At 38.6% G+C, this 19,118-nt stretch overlaps 2 protein-coding genes across 15 annotated transcripts in view; one reads left to right on the forward strand and one right to left on the reverse strand.

Moving 5' to 3' along the window:
• Positions 1 to 19,118, reverse strand: part of LOC5566252 (tyrosine-protein phosphatase Lar) — a 607,417-nt gene that overhangs the window by 86,973 nt on the left and 501,326 nt on the right. For 12 of the 14 annotated variants that reach the window (XM_021845273.1, XM_021845268.1, XM_021845272.1 and 9 more), the window contains 2 exons: positions 9,941 to 10,077; positions 3,098 to 3,394 (listed from right to left, as the gene is read on the reverse strand). In XM_021845273.1, the coding sequence (XP_021700965.1) occupies positions 3,098 to 3,394; positions 9,941 to 10,077 (434 nt within the window). The remainder of the gene's footprint in view (positions 1 to 3,097; positions 3,395 to 9,940; positions 10,078 to 19,118) is intronic. The other 2 variants (XM_021845281.1, XM_021845280.1) reach the window with 1 other exon arrangement.
• Positions 13,357 to 14,729, forward strand: LOC110676630. The gene is made up of 3 exons (XM_021845282.1): positions 13,357 to 13,941; positions 14,181 to 14,426; positions 14,512 to 14,729. The coding sequence occupies exons 1-3, from the start codon at positions 13,830 to 13,832 to the stop codon at positions 14,544 to 14,546; spliced, it is 393 nt and encodes a 130-aa protein (XP_021700974.1). The 5' UTR covers positions 13,357 to 13,829; the 3' UTR covers positions 14,547 to 14,729.

Genomic DNA, 19,118 nt, shown 5'->3' on the forward strand with positions numbered 1-19,118 from the left:
CTTCGCGAATGGTATGGACATTGTCGGCCGAACATTTGAAAAGGTGACAGACCTGCACACCCGCCTGAAACGCGAGGCAGCAAAGGTTGAACTGGTGTTGAATGCGGCCAAGACAAAGTACATGTTAGCTGGTGGGACCGAGCGCGACAGGCCTAGGTAGCAGTGTTATTATAGACGGGGATACGTTTGAGGTGTTAGTCTACCTTGGACCCTTGCTGACGTCTGACAATAACGTTAGCCGTGAAGTACGGAGGCGCATCATCAGCGGAAGTCGGGCCTACTATGGCCTCCACAAGAAGCTGTGGTCAATAGAGATTCACACACGCACCAAATGTACCATGTACAAAACGCTCATAAGACCGGTAGTCCTCTACGGGCATGAAACGTGGACGATGCTCGAGGAAGACCTGTAAGCACTTGGAGTCTTCGAACGTCGAGTGCTTAGGACGATCTTTGGCAGTGTGCAGGAAAACGGTGTATGGCGGCGAAGGATGAACCACGAGCTCGCCCAACTCTACGGCTAACCCAGTATCCAGAAGGTGGTCAAAGCCGGAAGGGCATGTTGCAAGAATGGCGGACAGCAACCCTGCAAAGATGGTGTTCGCTTCGGATCCGGTCGGTACAAGAAGGCGTGAATCGTAGCGAGCTTGGTGGGCGGATCAAGTGCGTATCGATATGGCGAGCGTGGGGCAGAACCGAGATGCGACCACGAACCGAGTATTGTGGCGTGAAATTGTTGATTCAGTGGTATCTTTTTAGATGTTAACTAAATAAATGAATTCTGCAGAGGTTTACTCTAGAGTTTTTAAAAATATTCGTTGAATAATTTTTACAGGAAACTCTACTAGAGTTCCTTTAGAAATTCAAACTTTTATCTTTACCAGCAATTTTCCTATGTATTCCTGTAAGATTTCATCTGTTTAGAACTCTTCAATTATTCCTCAAATTTTTTAATGGTTTATTTAAATTTGTATACAAGCAAATACTACAGCAATTATTCCACTCATAATTCCTGCACAGAGTTCTTGAGATATTCCGTCAGATTTTCAAGGAACGGTTAATGCGGTTTACAATGTAAGATATATTGTTATGATTTCCTAAAATGTATAACTGACAATCGTCTGCATATGAATGAAATTTACAGTAGGATAGCACATCGGACTTGCTACATTAATCGTTTCAGATTATTTGAAGTTAAATTCAACATACTGGACACAATTCTGTAAGTAGGAACGTATCAGATTAATGGAGAGATGATCTATCAGGAAATTATTTTTAAGCTTTTTGCACAATAGTCGATGATCTATGGTGTCAAATGCCTTACTAAAATCTAGGAGAGTCATTATGGTAATCATTTTTTTCAGGTCTGTCGCTCCAAAAAAATATTCGTTTTCTTCAAAATTCTCCGCAAAATAATATCTACCGAGATGTGCCATTGTGGTAACCCTTACTAACACAAGCGCCTGCTAATTTCACGGCTAGCAGACGCTTTGTATGTGAGTCTGCGAGTGCGAGTTACCACAGCTACCAAACTTGAAATTGCCAAACCTCATTATTTCGATAGGTAAGGAATTACTATATAAAAATTAACTCAATCCTCAAACTGACTAGTGGTGTTAAATGCCAAATATTTGGAAACATTGAAATGCATATAACGGTTTCCCAAGTGGAACCTAGCATTTGCAAATATGACCAACCGATAGTACATGGTCACCAGAAAGAAATACGATTACTTTATCCACGGAGATTTGTAATATTCAATTGCTTCAAGATAGCTGATATTCATGACATTAAACACTGAGCATGACTCACTTCGTATCATAGAAAACCCTTCAATTCATCAGTCAACGTTCATTACAATTGAAGTATCCTATTGTACATTCATGTGCACGACTATTCATATGTTTGGTACTGAATGCTTTTTCCTTAGTAATAAAAGAGACGTCAAAACAGTAAAACATTACTAGAGTTGGATAATTTTCGCAAGCACATGAATCATTTTCCACGACGTTTGTGTACGAATTAGTTCTTGTTCATATTCAACTTTCTCATTGTTTTTTTTCGTGTACGGATGGAGAAGTAACGGTTTTCATATTTCATAGATACTCTCGACGACAAAAAATAACTACATCTGCACGTATAGGACATCAAAAATTGTTTGTCCCTTGTACGGGCTCTCAAGAGATTGGCGAGAAGTCACGGTTCGGCGCGAAGCGAATGTTTCCGTTTCCGAGTAGAAAAAAAAACGCGACGTAGGTTTTGAACAATGCCAAAAATGCACACTTAATTATGATGCGGTTCTCTTGTTTTGCGCGAAACAAATGCCGAATTTGTAAAACCGTGACTGCTCGCCACTCTCTTGCTTGCGGCCACATGCGGTTGCGGTTCGAATGCCAACAGATGGAGACACCAACGACGATGCAGCGGAAAAAACGTTCCAAATCGATGTTTCTGTTGGGCCTGCGGTGGTCGGTAACCTGTCGGTTGCTGTTTTCATATATTTTTAACGTAACAAAAACAAATTTAAATACATTCCGGAACGTAGTTACACTGCACGAACAACATGGCTGCTATCGGCACCTGGGGGAACTGTGGTCAGGAGTTAAATATGCAAAACTATACAGAAGAAAAATTCTCCACCATGGTTATTCACAGCGTAAAAAAATGTTGATGACACACAAAAAGAGGACAAATTAAGCACATGGGCACAAAAATGCGAATCCTATTTTGGGCAGCTATTCAAAATGCAAAATTCGGTTAGTTCCTCGCTGCTTTTGTGGGTGTGATTTTTAATAGAGTTTTCAAAAGAATGTTGGTTTGCAAAAAACGTGGTTAGAAAAAAGGGTTTGTTTGATTAAAAACCTTCAAAATACAAAAAATCGGTTAGTAATCTGCAAATATTAAGCATATGTACTGGGTTCGGTTAGTTGGTGCTTGGTAGTTTGTTAGTGTAATCCATCTAGTGGTGGTGTTGTGGTAGAGAAGGTTGGAGTTGGTGTCTTCGGTATTGATTGGTGTCCAGGTGGTGACAGTGTCAGTGTACCGAAACTAAAGGTTCCAATAGAGAGGGATAAAAGGTAATCAGTGCAATACGTACCGTCTTCGTGGGTTCTAACAGTGACCGGGTAGGACCGGGGTCCATCGCCCACGCTTGTCCCGGCCAGTACCCAGATCTTGTAATCGGTCCAGCGTTTTAGTTCGTCCAGCACGATGCTGGTGGAGTTGAGGGTTGTTACGGTGGCGTCCCCATCGGAGCGGCCGTCCTCGACGAAAAACACTTTATAGTACACGATGGCACCGTTCGAACGCTCCACTGGCGGGGGCAGCCAGGAAACGTTGATCGTCGTCGGACTGGTGGCTTCAACTGTTATATTACGTGGTGGTGCACCAGGTACTACGATTTTGCAATGTGGGTCGAATTATTTTCGGGTGATTTTTGATTGTGATTTTTTTTTTGTTTATTACAGCATGGTGATGAATGTTTCAACGTAATGTCACACACAGGGTTGAAATGAAAATAAAAGAAAAGAAACAAAATACAACTAAATTAGAGCAAAAACTAAAGTACTAAAAGGAAATCTAAAAAGCGAAATAAAGCTAGTAAGTACTTGAACTCATTAATAATAATTATTACAAAACATACGCTAGTCATCTCAGTAAGAGCTTTATTCAATTAAGTACCAGATATTCAAATCATGATTCATTTTTCTATTTGAAATCGCATTATGATTTCGTAGAAGTTTGCCATTTCCAGTGCTTACATAAAACAGTATTTAGCGAACGGCAAAAAATCCACACTCGGAAATGTAGATTGGCAAATTAACCCATTCCGGGTACGTGTGCAGTGAATCACTATGAAATGATTGCCCTTCGGAAGTCTAATTAGCACGCCGATAACGTTGAGCTTCGCAATCAAAATAGTAGACTCCACATCAGCTTTGACCAAGGGTTTGACAACATTTCCCTCTTTAATCTCTCTTACGGGAATCACACTTTCAATGCTGTTTGTACTCGAAAATGCAAATTATGCCACGAAATGACAAGTCAGTAGGAAAAAATGGTTGATCATCTACCATCTGCTAACGAATATTGACGTAAAATGGCCTGTGAGAGATTAAGTGAGAAACGATGTCAAGTTTCATGAGAAAAAATCGTAAGTAATATTAATGTGGAAGCCGCGGTTTTTGCCACAGCACAAATTGTAGTTTAAGTACTGTTTTACAAAGCAAATCAGCGTGAATAATTTTGTATTTAGTAAACATCATTCACACAAAAGAAATACTTTAATTTAATTGATCGAATTCATTCAAAAACTAATAAGAACAATTCATTTTCCTCAAAATTAATACAGCTGTACACTTAAATTGGCCACTCTCATAAGAAATCAATGTAATTGGGCAAATCCGGAAGCGGTTCTGGTAGCCTATATTGATCATCGCAATTTTCAATGCGAAAAAAAATTTGCTCAGTTTCAATAGACGCATTTTGAGGCTAAATCGTATTCGGAACTGGTAGCACCCTCTCAAATTTCAATGAAATATTCTAGTTGAGTAGACCATGACAAAATAATACACTTTAGATATTTAGATTTTCCAAAATTTATCTGGGCTATCATTTGGCCCAAACTTTTTTCCCGTTTTTTGATAATGTAATCGAAGAACGGCAACTCCTACAAAGAAGTGTTGTGTGAATGATTTGTCGATAATTTTATAAACTGTTGAATAAAAACACTAACAACAGACTACAAATGAGACTACTCCGATTAAAACTGATTTTAAACATTTGAAGTCGATTAAAAAAACTAAGAAAAAAGTTGTACCTGGAGAACCTGAAATTATCAATTCATCTTCGCTTAAGCAGTAAACTTCGTTTACTCATATAGTTAAACTAGGTTTAAGGTCTAAGCGGTGGTGAAGCAACCGCCTATAAGTGTTTCGAAGCCAAACTACCAATCTTTGCAAATAAATTATAGTAACCTAAAATTTAGGTCCTAAATTTAGCCATTCGTCATCCGTTTATGTATTAAAGATAATTTCTTAAATGTGGATTTAATTTTTTTTTTAAACTTAGAAATATCAGGGAATTTCATTTTTGTAAATAAGTAGACACCCTGCAAACATAATTGACCCTCTTTTTGAGCTTTATTGAATTCTGAGATGATTGTGACATTCACTTGTTTAGTTCCTGAAACGCTCAAAAAGAGATAAGAGAAAGTTTTTTTGTTTGTTAGAAAAACTGTTTTTCTTTGAAAGTGCCCAACTCCCAATGTATGGACGATTGATGGTTAGCATAATTACCTATCTAGAAACAAATTTTCATTTAAATAAGATATGACCATTTTTTATCGACTTTTAATTTCGAAAATCTTTTTTATCTGTTAGGCTTCAAATTACATTTTTTAAGAATTTTATTAAAAAATTCAGACAATTTTCTACAAGTCATTCACACAGAGGGTCACTTATAATCGCACTAGTGGCTTATTTTGGTAATTTTCCTGTAAACCATTGTTCAACATTTGTTACCATGAAGGTCAGAAGCTATTTGCCTAAGTACTAATGATTCACTGCTCGATTTTGTCAAAAAAATCGATTTCTCATTTTCCGTGATTATCAGAATAAATACAATATAAAATCTTGGTTCAAAGTAGGTTTTCCTAGTTGACTGTAACCTCTGGGTGGTATTTGGAGTTCCAAGATCGATTAAATTTGGAGTTACGCCCTTCTTGAAGCGTAACATTAGAATTCAATTTTAAATACACTAAAGAGGTACTATAATATCGTTAATCATGTTCTAATTTTGTCAATGATAAAATGAAATTACATTTCATAAAATAAAAGAAAAAAATAAAGGCTCAACGCTTTAAGGCATTACGGAGCCAGTTTGATCATGTAACTATACTGTTTTTCGTTGCACAATACACTGGATAATTTAGTGAATTTTTCACGTTTCAATACATTTTACACGTTGCACATAATTCATTAATTTACCTATAATAATGCGTAAGTACACATCAAAGAATGTTTCTAGATTTCAAGTTTTTATTGTGTGATCCATCATACCTTATGTTTTTACTTTCTGGTTTTAATTTTTCAATTAAGTTCTTCTAAGTGCTACAGTAAAATGGAGTTTGTTACAATACAATTCAGTGTAGTGTATTAAATAAAAGTTGAAAATCGACATAAAACGCACCAATACAAAATGGAAGGAATTAATAAAAATATGAAGCATCTTCATTATTTTAATCCATCGAGTTCAACATCGTTGCAAATTCACTTGCAAATTTTAAATGCATGTCTTGCAAATGAACAACCCAAAGAAGATTTTCTACTATAAGCTAATACACGAAGAAGTAGAGAGTTCAAGATAATACAACTTGGAAAATTTTGTTTCACTTAAACAGTACGAATTATTAAGTTTGCATTTACCGATTATTGCGGCTAGAACTTGAATTGTTTTGTGTGAGTTAGGGTAAAAAATCAAGCTCTGCAAGTGCTACGATTTCGAATTTAATAAAATAATATATGTTTGCATAGTCCTTACTTTCCATAAACTTCTTACAAGTATTGCTAACATCCCTTCACTCAGTTTTCACACGTATAATACTGCAATTACGTTGTTTAAGCTTGTACTGTACAACAAAGTCAGACACGATCAATAAGATCTATATCCGAAAGAAAGATGCAGCAAAGAAGGACGAACAGCAGCATACAATAGAAAACTGAAATCTCCTAAATATTTTTTGAAACAAAAAGAAGTTAAAAAATGTTAAAGTTTATTTCAATATGCATAATACAAATTTAGCTCCTTAATGTCTTACAGTATTTGAGCCTATGAAAAACGAGTGAATTGTGGAAAGCTTTTGAAACATACAGGTTGTCGTTAACAATATTTGAACATGATTAACTATATTAGAACTAGCTTACCCAACGTGGCTATCCACGTACCTACGAATTTGGAAGCGAAAAACTATTATTAACTTTTCTAAAATTGATTACGTCCATTGACTACATAACGTATTGAAAATGGAAATTTAAGCATGGGAATTGCTCTGTCAGAAAAAGTAATGGAAGATTCAAATATGACGTCCATCATTTATCGGGATTTCTAGACCCCATTACCCCTTCTTCTTCTTTCTGGCATTACGTCCCCACTGGGACAGGGCCTGCTTCTCAGCTTAGTGGTCTTATGAGCATTTCCACAGGTATTAACTGAGAGCTTACTATGCCAATGACCATTTTTGCATGTGTATATCGTGTGGCAGGTACGAAGATACTCTATGCCCTGGGAAGTCGAGAAATTTCCAACCCGAAAAGATCCTCGACCGGTGGGATTCGAACCCACGACCCTCAGCTTGGTCATGCTGAATAGCTGCGCTTTTACCGCTACGGCTATCTGGGCCCCTGTTTACCCCTCTGTCTTTCTTTATTTTTCCAATACCTTACATATGTTTTGTCACACTTTCGTAGAACCCACCCTCCCTCAAAAAAATGGAAGTAATTTTTGAATGACTCCTTATAAATTTGTTAACATTACCCGATCTTGACACATGCATGTTGCTGACTGCAAAGCACCTGAATTTATGTTCTTACCGTACTCAATTACAGTCTGCTGTTATAGTGTTTCTTCTGCTATGAGAGAATGTAGCCGAAAATTCTCGAATATTATTTTGAATAGCTGTTGTAGTGCTCTTAAATTACTGTTGTAGCACTCAGTAAAAGTTTTCGGTGAAACATTTCACAGCGTTACTGACTCTGGGATTTAATATATATGATGCCTCTTTAGTCCATTTGATATTAGTCTTCTTATGTCCACGCCTCAAAAAGGATGTAACTCCAAATTTATTCGATCTTGTGATTCAAAATTCCACCCAGAGGTTACAAGCAACTAGAAAAACCTACTTTGAACTAAGTTTAAATGTAAATTTCTGCTGATAATCACGGAAAATTAAAATATCACTAATTTCATTTGAATGTGTGAAGTGGTAAGCTCAAAAGGGCGTAACGTCAAAACGGGCCCTACGAATATTTTAAAATTAAGCCCAGACATGCAGCATAGCACGACTGGTGAGCATAGATGATTTGATGGAGATTTTTTTTTCTGATATTGACGGTCTGGTGAACACCGTAAGCACTGTACCAACCTTCACAAGTACCATCGTTGGGGGTGAGAATGGACCAAACATGCGGAAATTCTTATTTGTTTTTGAACAACTTTCGCAATTTGAATTGAAATGTTCTGCGTAATATGAGAATCTGTTCATGGGTAATATTTGAAAATACTGAACGAATAATTTAAATTTGTTTATTTTTCTTTGAACAGGAAAGGGGCCGCCCATTAATTACGTAAGACATTTTTTTTTATTTTTGAAAATGTAATATCATGTTGTTTTCGATGAATAATAATTTTGATGGAATATATAAACGACAGGTTTACGTAACAGATACCGCAGATTGAACGCTCAACGATATCATTGAACACTCATTCAATATCATCCATTAGCAGAAAAAATGTGCGGTTTAACTTCACGTTGTACATTTTCTTTGAAAGATTGATCAAATTGTATGTTGAATAAATAAGAAAATTATCCCGATATCGAGTTTCGTAGAAAAATGCTTCAAATGTAGTTTGTTGTTTGAAAAGAACGAGAATAACGAAAAACTTATCAGCTGCACTAAAGCTGACAAATATGACTTAGCATAAGAGATAAACTACATAATTCAAAACTAAATAGTTTACAATTTTTAACTGAGGGTATCACTAAACGAAACATTTCATAATCAGCAACAAATCTAAATATAACGGATCATGATGTCGAATCAAAACGTTCCCTAGCACCTCTTAGTTAATCTTGGAGCTTAAACCGACGCACTTACGAGTAATGTTTATCGGTTACCTAGATACTTTATCAAGACTCAAAAATATTATCTACGGTGCATTGAACTTATTACGAGAAATAGGTGCTTTACACAATCAGTGCTCATCAATCAGTGCAGTTTTAGGTGCATAATACGATGAAGATAAACGGAACATACGTAAGTAAGTACATCAGGATTACTCCCAAAACGATAAGAAACTGAATTCGAATGGTTCAAAAGAAAAAAAAAATAAACAAGATGAAGCCGGAGTAGCAATAACCGATACTGAAATAAAACTTTGAACGTAACTCGTCAACCAAAAAGAATCAGAAGACCATCGAGGATATTCAAAAGTTCTGGCATGCAGCTTTCGAAAGAGAAATCAGGAAAAACAATTGCCACCTTAATAAAACATTCAAACTGTCACGAATAATAAATACAATTGTCCAGAATGGTTGATGGGATGTTGCCAAACGGAACGAACTCAGAAACAAAAATTAAGCCAGCCAATTCACACGCACGCACACGCCTCGCCACACAGCACACATTATGACACACTCGCTCCCAAAAGCTGCACACATTCTCGAGGAAAAAGTGCCAAAATGGAATATAAGGAACGGAACTGTTTTCTCAGACGAGTTCACTTCGCACGAGAAACAACAACTTAATCAATTCAAACGAAACAAAATGAAATTTGAACGAAGCTGATTAGGGGTACTAAGAAATGCAAGGGATATGTATAAAAATTGGATAGGATAATACCCTTTGGGGGGCGTTTGGTATGAACTGATTATGCGTAGCAGTTGGAAAGTTCTTGATTGTCCTCTCCATTTTGTTCAATGTCATCAAAAATACCTATGCACTATTCGGAATACGGACTACTCTTCTATTTAGCAGCCTTTTCCCTCTTTCGTTTGACAAAAATGTTTTCAACATTGTTCTCCCAACATGGGGTAAAGTTCGTTTTGTTTTCTTTCTGCACAAATATTATTCTCTTAAGTCTATCATCTTCAACAAAAATCAAAAATTTGTTCCTAGTGGTATAGTTGGTAAAAATTTGGTAGGAGCAATTGCCATCAACTTACCGTATTGCTTGGTTCGAACGGGTATTGGTGGAGTGGTAGCTCCTTCACCACGCTGCGATCGAGCCGCCAACCAGAAGTAGTAAAGGGTGTCCGGGTAGAGACTGCTCAACGTGTACGTTTCGGTGTTGGGGATTCGCCTGAAATGGATTGAGTCGATTGTAAGTGTTGTGCAGGGATTGGTGATCTGAAGGATTTTGGAAAACTTCAGGAAGCACGATAAGATAAAAACCAGTCATGTTAGTAATTCAAAGAACATGGAACTGTCCGAAATTTTTATGACGTTCCATACAAATATTTATTAAAATTAACATACTTTCCGCATATATCCATCAATAGGGGAATTAGGGATATAACATTTTCACCATCAACAAAATTTGATTCAATGTATTAGATCTGTCCCGAATCTGTGTGTTGAGAATGAAGGGAAAGTTCTTCAACTGATCAACATGTATGCGCCAACGAACGATCATCTCCATGACAACAAGAAGTGAGTTCCATAAAAGCCCCTAGATAAGGCCTACAGAAAATGCCCAATACTAGATCTCAAGATACCTAGCATCGTTTGGATGGTAGATACTGGACATGCCGTACCATTGGTTCTTCACGTACCTGTAGGAATAAATCAGATACCTTTGTGTGGCCCTTAGTCGTATGGTGACTGGGAAGGGGGGTTTGCTTCGGAAAGCCTTGAGTTCCCTGTGTCTCGGCTGATCATCGTCCAAGTGCCAGAGAAGGACTCTGAGCTAAACTGTGCACTATGGCCCTCCGAACATTTAGGGGGAATGGTCCTCTGGAAATCTAGGGAGTTGGTGCCAGGCCCAACACAACCGTAAAAATAACAAGCATATGAACGTTAACAGAACAATACGAACCAAAACAATTGGCATAGACCAATGTGACGAAAAAGGAGTAACAATTGGAAACTCGATACGCGCGATTGTAAAACCCCCTTTTGTACTAATACACCTGGAGATCACCACAGCAAACAGAATCGCCATTCGATCACGTTTTGATTTATGGACGGCACTTCTCCGACATTATCGACGTCAGGACCTATCGTGCGCTAACATCGAATCCGACCACGACCTGTTAGGTAAAAGTGCGCCCTAGAGTTAACAACCTACAGTACCGACGCCCGCCTCGCTATAACCTTGAGTGACAGAAGCGTCCGAGCATACGCCACAGCATACGCCCAGCTTCTCGAACAAACGTTGCCAGAAAAGGATTCGCACGCTTAAACCCCTCTGGAGGATTGCAGGAGTACAATAAAAGCAGTGAAAGTGAAAGCAGTGAAAGTGGCTTGAACAAGCGCATGCGAGACCTTTATTCAACCTTCCACACAGTTTCAAGTAAGCATAAGGCTGGATAAAATCGCCAGAATTAGATGATTAATTCATGAACAACAGTATGTGGAGGCTATGAACAGCTTTTGTTCAAGCAAAGGCTGAACTGAATTAGTTATGAAAGCGTTTAAGCAGCTTCAAATTGTTACGTGGGTAGGTAGTTCGACTGTCGGGCCGGGCTGAGAAACGGCGACTTCCTCTTCGATCGCGCGAGACTCTTTGCTCCTCTGTCTAGGTGTCACGTCGCAGGTTTTGTACACCGGCGACTTCTACTTGGTACTGTCCACGGAAATTCTGTCACTCACTCGACTTCTGGCACACCGACTGGTCTTCACACCTCACTTTTAATTTTTCCAGACTGGCACAAAGCGTTCACTGCACAGGTGAAAAACGGGTTTATAACGCGCTCTGTTGCGAGGACGATGGTGTTTCACCTATCAGCTACAGAAATTGTGATGACAACCGGTTTCGTTGTTTCGTCGTCGTCATCTTCGTGCATCAGACAACGAGCGTATTGCCGACACCAGTGAATCAAATTGTCATCAAAATAGACGAAAAACAAACAACAAAGCAGGCTCGTTCACAACCGTTTAGCCCAACTTATGCGGATAATGATACAATCGGAAGCAATATTGTCATGACAATCACAGGGCGCAATATTGTTGCAACTTTTTTAATTCGCGATTAATCAGCTATTTTAAACACAAAACCAAATTTGTTTGACATATACTGTTAGATAATGTGTCAATGTTTACTAACAAGGAGATAGTTCTCAAAAATTGCAATGCGAAGCCCAGAAAATCGCTGAGCAGGTAATGATCGATCATTGTCATATTCTGTTCAAGTATACTGATGTTGCGGAATGAAATTGTTGCAACAAGAACAGGAGATGACAATGTATTTGTTGCTGCGTGTTGGGTGACAATAGGGCGATATTGAAAACTGAAAAGGCAATAGATGGCTCTTTTCCAGTGATAGTAAAAACGAAATCCTGTAGCAAAGAAAGAACCACGGAAGATGAACTAAACACAAAAAGTTATGTATTCTCATTACGCTTGATTTCTAATCACTACTTTTTTGATCCAGTTTCCTGATTGCAAGTAATTTACGATTTTCATTATTTTCCATACGTTTTGACAGCTCTTCACTACCATTCTTCCATGCGCTTGTGTTGAAAGTTTGAGAAATTTGAGAATCGAACATCAGTGTCGCCGTTCGGCAGCCAGTGAGAAAAACTGAATGTTCGAAAGGTTGTTGTCTGTACTTTTTGCCGCTGGCGCCAACTGTTAGCGTTTAAGAACGAAATAAACAGTCGTTACCCTATTGATTCTTTGGCCGACACCGATCGTTACCCAGGACGGAAGAAGTTAGGCGGTTGCCATTGTTAGACATTTGTTAGATATGTTGCCCACCTAAAAAAATCGAAGAGCATAAATCATAAACCCGAATTTATGCTGCATGTTCGATTTTTTCGCACATTGTTGACGGTTGAGAAAACAGTGCGGACAAAACCTGCAGCTATCTTTGCCGCATCAGTTTGTAAAAAAAAGTCGCGTGCGTCGGTCGGAGAAATAAAAGTTCCGCGTCGTTTTGTCAGCTGCCATCACCGGAACCATTGTTGGCGTTAATTTTAAGTGGAAAAGTGTTGCGTCTTCGTTTGCGTCTTGCGTTTCGTCTTCCGTCCTATTGCCTCCACACGGCCGTGATAATTCCCGGATCTCGTCGTCGCCGCTGCTGTTGCTGCTGCCCGTTGTACAATTCCGTAAGAAAGAAGAAATCCAAAAAAGATCTCCTCACTATGCCGGGTCGTGTTCCGGGCAGGGTTATCGTTGGAATTGGTTTCAGGTGTTTTCCTTACCGTTCACACCATGCTGCCAGGATGGCCCGTTATTGTGAACGACAGGAGGCAAACACATGCAACCAATTCAAAACATAACCTAACCGGGACACGGCCCGGCCTAATGAGAATACTCCTTGAACCAGTGTTTTTGTTTGCTCTCTCGCATCGCAACATTGTTGTCCAAAGAAGCGCATTGTAAACCACAAACATTACGATGATTGTGATTCTTTATTTAAATGGCGACAGTGCTGCCAGCTTCTAGAGATCAATCATTCGAAGAATTGTGACATTTTTGTCTTTAGGCCCCTCAAGCCTATCGATCCGAATGGTCACGTTTTTACCATTTTGGAATCGGTTCAGTAGTGGTCCACCGAAAGTGTGTCTCCACACCGCAAAGGTCGATCACTTCACCATTCATGTCCACGACTTATGGGAGTCTAGGAGAGTTCGCACGATCTTTCTTCTCCGCATCAGGTGTCGCCATTCATCATGCGGCAGAGAGAAACCTCCCGCACGATCAACAACTGTAGTTATAGCGTGGTTCCACCTCCACGCGTATGGAGAAAACTGGTCTTCGGAGTTCATTCCAATCCGCCAGCGAGGTAGTTTCACTTGTGCTCTCTTCTTGACGACATCATCGCTGCTTTTTGGCGCCTCTTTCGATATCGCGTGAACCTGGCAACGTGTGACTGCCGAATTGGCGATAATGGGTTTGAAAGTGCTGGCCATTGCACTACTGGTGGCGTTAGCGCTGCTGGCCACCTTCGATGCAGGTCCTATGTACTACAAGAAGGTCTCCGGACAAAAGTACGAACCTGGTAAGTTGGATTGAGACCAACGACGAAATAAAGACGTACTTGTCCTTTGCAGTTGCCCAAGATTTTATGGCACATGAGGTAGTAAAACAGTGTACTACGATCTGTCGATCTTTGGCACCAAGTGTAGTACTAGAAAAAATGAGTGTTCTGAGCCCGAACACTATGTCTCTATTTCGTCTTTGTTGAGACGCCAGTCTTAAGGTAAAAGTTGACTCATCATCTCGTATCGAACTGCGCAGATTGGGTGCCGGTGTCATCGACGGTCATACCGCTGGCCGAATACCGCGTGAGTGTGGGTGGAGGTGGCGAGCAGGGCTCTCTGCTGACCGGGGATGAGTACCGGAGGGCATACCTGAGACACCAGCAACTGTCGGCGGCCGCCAAAAACGGTAAAGACAAGTTGAAGACTGTGCCAGGGAAGGGATCGGAAGCTGAAGCGGGAGCAGCGGCTCGCGTCCAAGAAGATCCGGACACGTTGATCACAGGTGGGTGGTTTGATTTCGGATGACGAAATAGCACTACGATGAGTGTGGTGTCTAAATGTGCGGTTTGTTTTGTTTTTTTTTTCAGCCAAGAAGAAGTTTTACGAACGGAAAAGCAACTGATTGGTCGTTGGAAAGTGGATGATCGTTTATAGATAGTTTGTTCAATGAATACATTCGTTAATCGTAAATTGTCTACTTGATAGCAATGCAAGAGTGCCAATTGATTCAAAAAAGTTAAATATTAATGTTATGTTAATTTTATTTGATTTGATTAAACGAAAGGTTAACCAATACACACTGACAGATATAGCTTTTTGGTATTTTGGAAGTTTTTTTTTTTCAAATGTGATTTTTATCTTCAGAATCAAAGCTATTTATTTAAACTGACATTTAAGCTGTGAATACCGGAGAAGAAAATTGCTGCAGAATACTAAACTGAGGTATTCCATACGCATACCAGATAATTTTAAATACTAATCACCTGAATAAGGTATGAAAGAGCACTGCATAACTACTCATGTTCGCATAGTCAACGTAAGCGCGTATTCTTCAGGATGTTTTTCAATTAATGAGAATGGAACTGGGAGAGTTTAATCCGAATTCACTGAGGAAACTTCTTTGAATCTTCATTGGAATTTTACGCAGTTTCTTTTGGATTCTTCTTTTGAAACATTCTTCGAAATTTCCTTTGGAAGTCTCTTCAGAATGTCCTTCGCAATTCCTCATAGAATTTCCATTGAAATTTCTTTTGCGATTTTCATTAAAATTAGTCCTTATGAATTTGCAACGGATTTTTTTTAATTTTTTGAATATCTTAGGAATTTCCGATGGAATTTCCTTAGAAATTTTCTTTGAAATTATCATAGGAAATTTTCTTTAAAATTAACACAGGAATTTCTTTTGCAATTTCGTTCGGAAATTCCTTTGAAATTTCGTTCAGAAATTCGTTTGAAATTTTGTTCGGTGTTTGCTTTGAAATTTCCTTCGAAATTTTCATTGAGGATTTCTTTTCGAATTTTCTTGGATTACCGTAATTTCGGGTGAAATTGATCATTTTTCACGGTTTTTCTAGTCTGTTTTCTATAATGTTAACAATGCCAAACAACTAAATGCAGGAAAACAAGTAAGAAGGTGAGCCTCATTGACTTATGTACCGAAATTTTCTAACAAATGTCATTTTAGTGTTAACAAATACAGTCATCTCTCCCTTACTCGATATTGAAGGGACCATCGAGTTAGGGAGGTATCGAGTTACAGAACACAAAAGCAGTGCAACTGCGATCCAAGGGACCATCGAGTTAGCCATGAAAACCAATTTTTACTATGGTTCTCTAACTCGATATCGAGATACGGAATATCGAGTAAGGGAGAGTTAACTGTACCTCTAAAATAAAAAATCAGAGGATCTCATTTCGGGGTGAATTGATCACTTGTCAATGCCAATATTGTTAGTTTTCAAAACATCTCTACATGATAAATTTGAGGTCCCTGAATCCGAATATGCTTGTCAAATTCTTAACAATGCAATATTTATATACACTACCCGTCATAAATACGGACTGACTGAAATAAGTATTGCAACACTCAGCTGAATAATTAATCACCCCCGAAAAGTTTAGCATTATCTCAAAACAGGTTAATTCACATTGCTATATCTCGAGATCCTTACGACTTGCAAAGAAGCGATCTTCAGCAAAGTTGTTCAGGGGATCAAGGAAATCCGGAAAGCGAACAGTTTAGTTCGCGATTTTGCCGTTAGGTGGCGCTAGTGAGCATGTAAAATTGAGCATTTTGAACTAGTTTTAGCTTGTGATCCGAAAGAGATAGAAAGTTCGGGTCTTCGGCAAAGTTGCTCAGGGGTTCAAGGACATCCGGAAAGGGAACAGTTTAGTTCGCGATTTTGCCGCTAGGTGGCGCTAGTGAGCATTTAAAATTGAGCATTTTGAACTAGTTCTAGCTTGTGATCCATAAGAGATAGAAAGTTCGGGTCTTCGGCAAAGTTGCTCAGAAAGTCAAGGACATCCGGAAAGCGATCAGTTTAGTTTGCGATTTTGCCGTTAGGTGGCGCTAGTGAGCATGTAAAATTGAGCATTTTGAACTAGTTTTAGCTTGTGATCCGAAAGAGATAGAAAGTTCGGGTCTTCGGCAAAGTTGCTCAGGGGTTCAAGGACATCCGGAAAGGGAACAGTTTAGTTCGCGATTTTGCCGCTAGGTGGCGCTAGTGAGCATTTTGAACTAGTTCTAGCTTGTGATCCATAAGAGATAGAAAGTTCGGGTCTTCGGCAAAGTTGCTCAGAAAGTCAAGGACATCCGGAAAGCGATCAGTTTAGTTTGCGATTTTGCCGTTAGGTGGCGCTAGTGAGCATGTAAAATTGAGCATTTCAAACTAGTTCTAGCTTGTGATCCATAAGAGATAGAAAGTTCGAGACTTCGGCGAAGTTGTTAAGAAGGCCAAATACATCCGGAAGACAAACAGTTAGGGTAGATCTCGCCGCTAGGTGGCGCTAGTGAGCATGTAAAATTGAGCATTTCAAACTAGTTCTAGCTTGTGACCCACATGAGATAGAAAGTTCGAGTCTTCGGCAAAGTTGTTCAGAAAGTCAAGGACATCCGGAACACAGATACAGTCAAACCTCCATGAGTCGATATCTGAAGGGACCATCGACTCATGGAAATATGGAGCCGTGGAAACAAATGCTTTGGAAAGCTGTTTGAGGGGACCATCGTAGTAACCATGAAATTTTGGTTTTAGTATGGTTCCATGAGTCGATGTCGAGTTATGGAACATCGACTTATGGAGGTATCACTGTAGTTTGGTTCGAGATTTTGCCGCTAGGTGGCGCTAGTGAGCATGTAAAACTGAGCATTTTGATCTAGTTCGAGCTTCCGATCCACAAGAGATAGAAAGTTAGAGTCTTCGGTAAGTAAAGAACAGAAATAAAGTAAAGGACATCCAAATATCAAATTTTTTGGTTCCTAATTTTGCCACTAGGTTGCACTAGTACGCATATTTAATTAAATATATGAAACAAATTCTATTTTTCGAGCCAGATGAGATAGGAAGTTTGAATCTTCGGCAAAGTTGTTCGGAAAGTCAAGGGCATCCAGGAAACAGTTTACTCTGGAGGGATGACTGTACCTTAACATTATGAATTTGATAAGATAGAATTTCTAGAATGCTGTTCAGAAATCCTTTGACATTTGGAAGTTGAAGTGATTAGGGATGGAATCATAATAAATTAAAGTGATTCAGGTCTGATCAAATGTATATTCAAGTGTATCATATCTGATTCATATGCTAGTGATTCTGTTATGACTTACTCCATGTGCGAGTGACTCAGTCAGGACTCAGCAACTTTGCCGAAGACCCGAACTTTCTATCTCTTATGGATCACAAGCTAGAACTAGTTCAAAATGCTCAATTTTACATGCTCACTAGCGCCGCCTAGCGGCAAAATCGCGAACTAAACTGTTTGCTTTCCGGATGTCCTTGATCCCCTGAACAACTTTGCTGAAGATCGCTTCTTTGTAAGTCGTAAGGATCTCGAGATATAGCAATGAGAAATTACTTGTTTTGAGGTGATGCTAAACTTTTCAGGGTTATTCAATATTCAGCTGTGTGTTGCAATACTTATTTGAGTGAGTCCGTATTTATGACGGTTAGTGTAAATAACGAATAGTTAAATTTCAAAAATTACGCGGAAAACGCCTAAATGTATGCACTTTTCTAAGGAAATCAATGATATCTAACAGAAATTCAATTATTTTAACCATTTGAGCCTAAATGTATGCACTTTTCTAAGGAAATCAATGATATCTAACAGAAATTCAATTATTTTAACCATTTGAGCTAATTGGTACGAGTTTTGGTGATGAAATCTATTTTGCGGATATATCTCAAGCATCCTCACAAATTTTCAGGTTTATACTATGCTCAAATCCTTGATTAAAAATAGAAGTTCATAGTTGTTTGTCAATACTGCACCGTGCATGATTTTGAAATTTTATATTATTTTCATAGTAATAAACATTCTTAAACGCTAAAAACTTCACAGCACACAATTCGACAATAGTTACGACAAACATCGTTCATTTACTGCAGCTCACTTTGATATTTGTGCTCGATTACGCATAAACAAAATCATGTGATACGATGATCAATTACACCCGATTTTACGGTACCTTACTTTTCTTGGATAAGTTTCTTCGGCATTTTTATCGGAAATTTGTTTTGGAATTTCCTTTGAAATTTGATTTGGTATTTACATTGGAATTTCCTTTGGAATTCCTTTTGGAATTTGCTTTAAAATTTCCATTGAAATATCCTTTGGAATTTTCATTGAAATTTCCTTAGGTTTTTTATTGGAATTTATTTTTTTCCAAAGGGAAACCCAAAGAATATTTTGAAGGAAATCATGCGAGTTCCGATGGAAGTTCTAATGGAGTTCCTAATCACGAAGGAAATGTCAATGGAAATGCCGAAGGAAAAAGAAATTCTGCAGGATGTTACAAAGGAAAGAAAAATTTCAAAGGAAATTCCGTAAGAACTCCGGAGAAAATTATTGATTCAGAAGAGTTTAATTCGAATAATATTCTGAAGGAAATTTCTATGGATGTTCCAAAGAAAATTCCGATGGAAATGACGAAAGAAAATACAAAGGGAATTCCAAAAGAAATTCTGAAAAAAAATCA

The sequence above is a fragment of the Aedes aegypti genome, chromosome 2, assembly GCF_002204515.2.
Source record: "Aedes aegypti strain LVP_AGWG chromosome 2, AaegL5.0 Primary Assembly, whole genome shotgun sequence".
NCBI classification, from domain to species: Eukaryota; Metazoa; Arthropoda; class Insecta; order Diptera; family Culicidae; genus Aedes; species Aedes aegypti.

Coding starts and splice junctions, on each gene's coding strand:
- LOC110676630 (XM_021845282.1), top strand. CDS start 13,830: ATGGGTTTGAAAGTGCTGGCCATTGCACTACTGGTGGCGTTAGCGCTG. Junction 13,942..14,180: donor CGGACAAAAGTACGAACCTG/GTAAGTTGGATT, acceptor CGAACTGCGCAG/ATTGGGTGCCGGTGTCATCG. Junction 14,427..14,511: donor TCCGGACACGTTGATCACAG/GTGGGTGGTTTG, acceptor TTTTTTTTTCAG/CCAAGAAGAAGTTTTACGAA.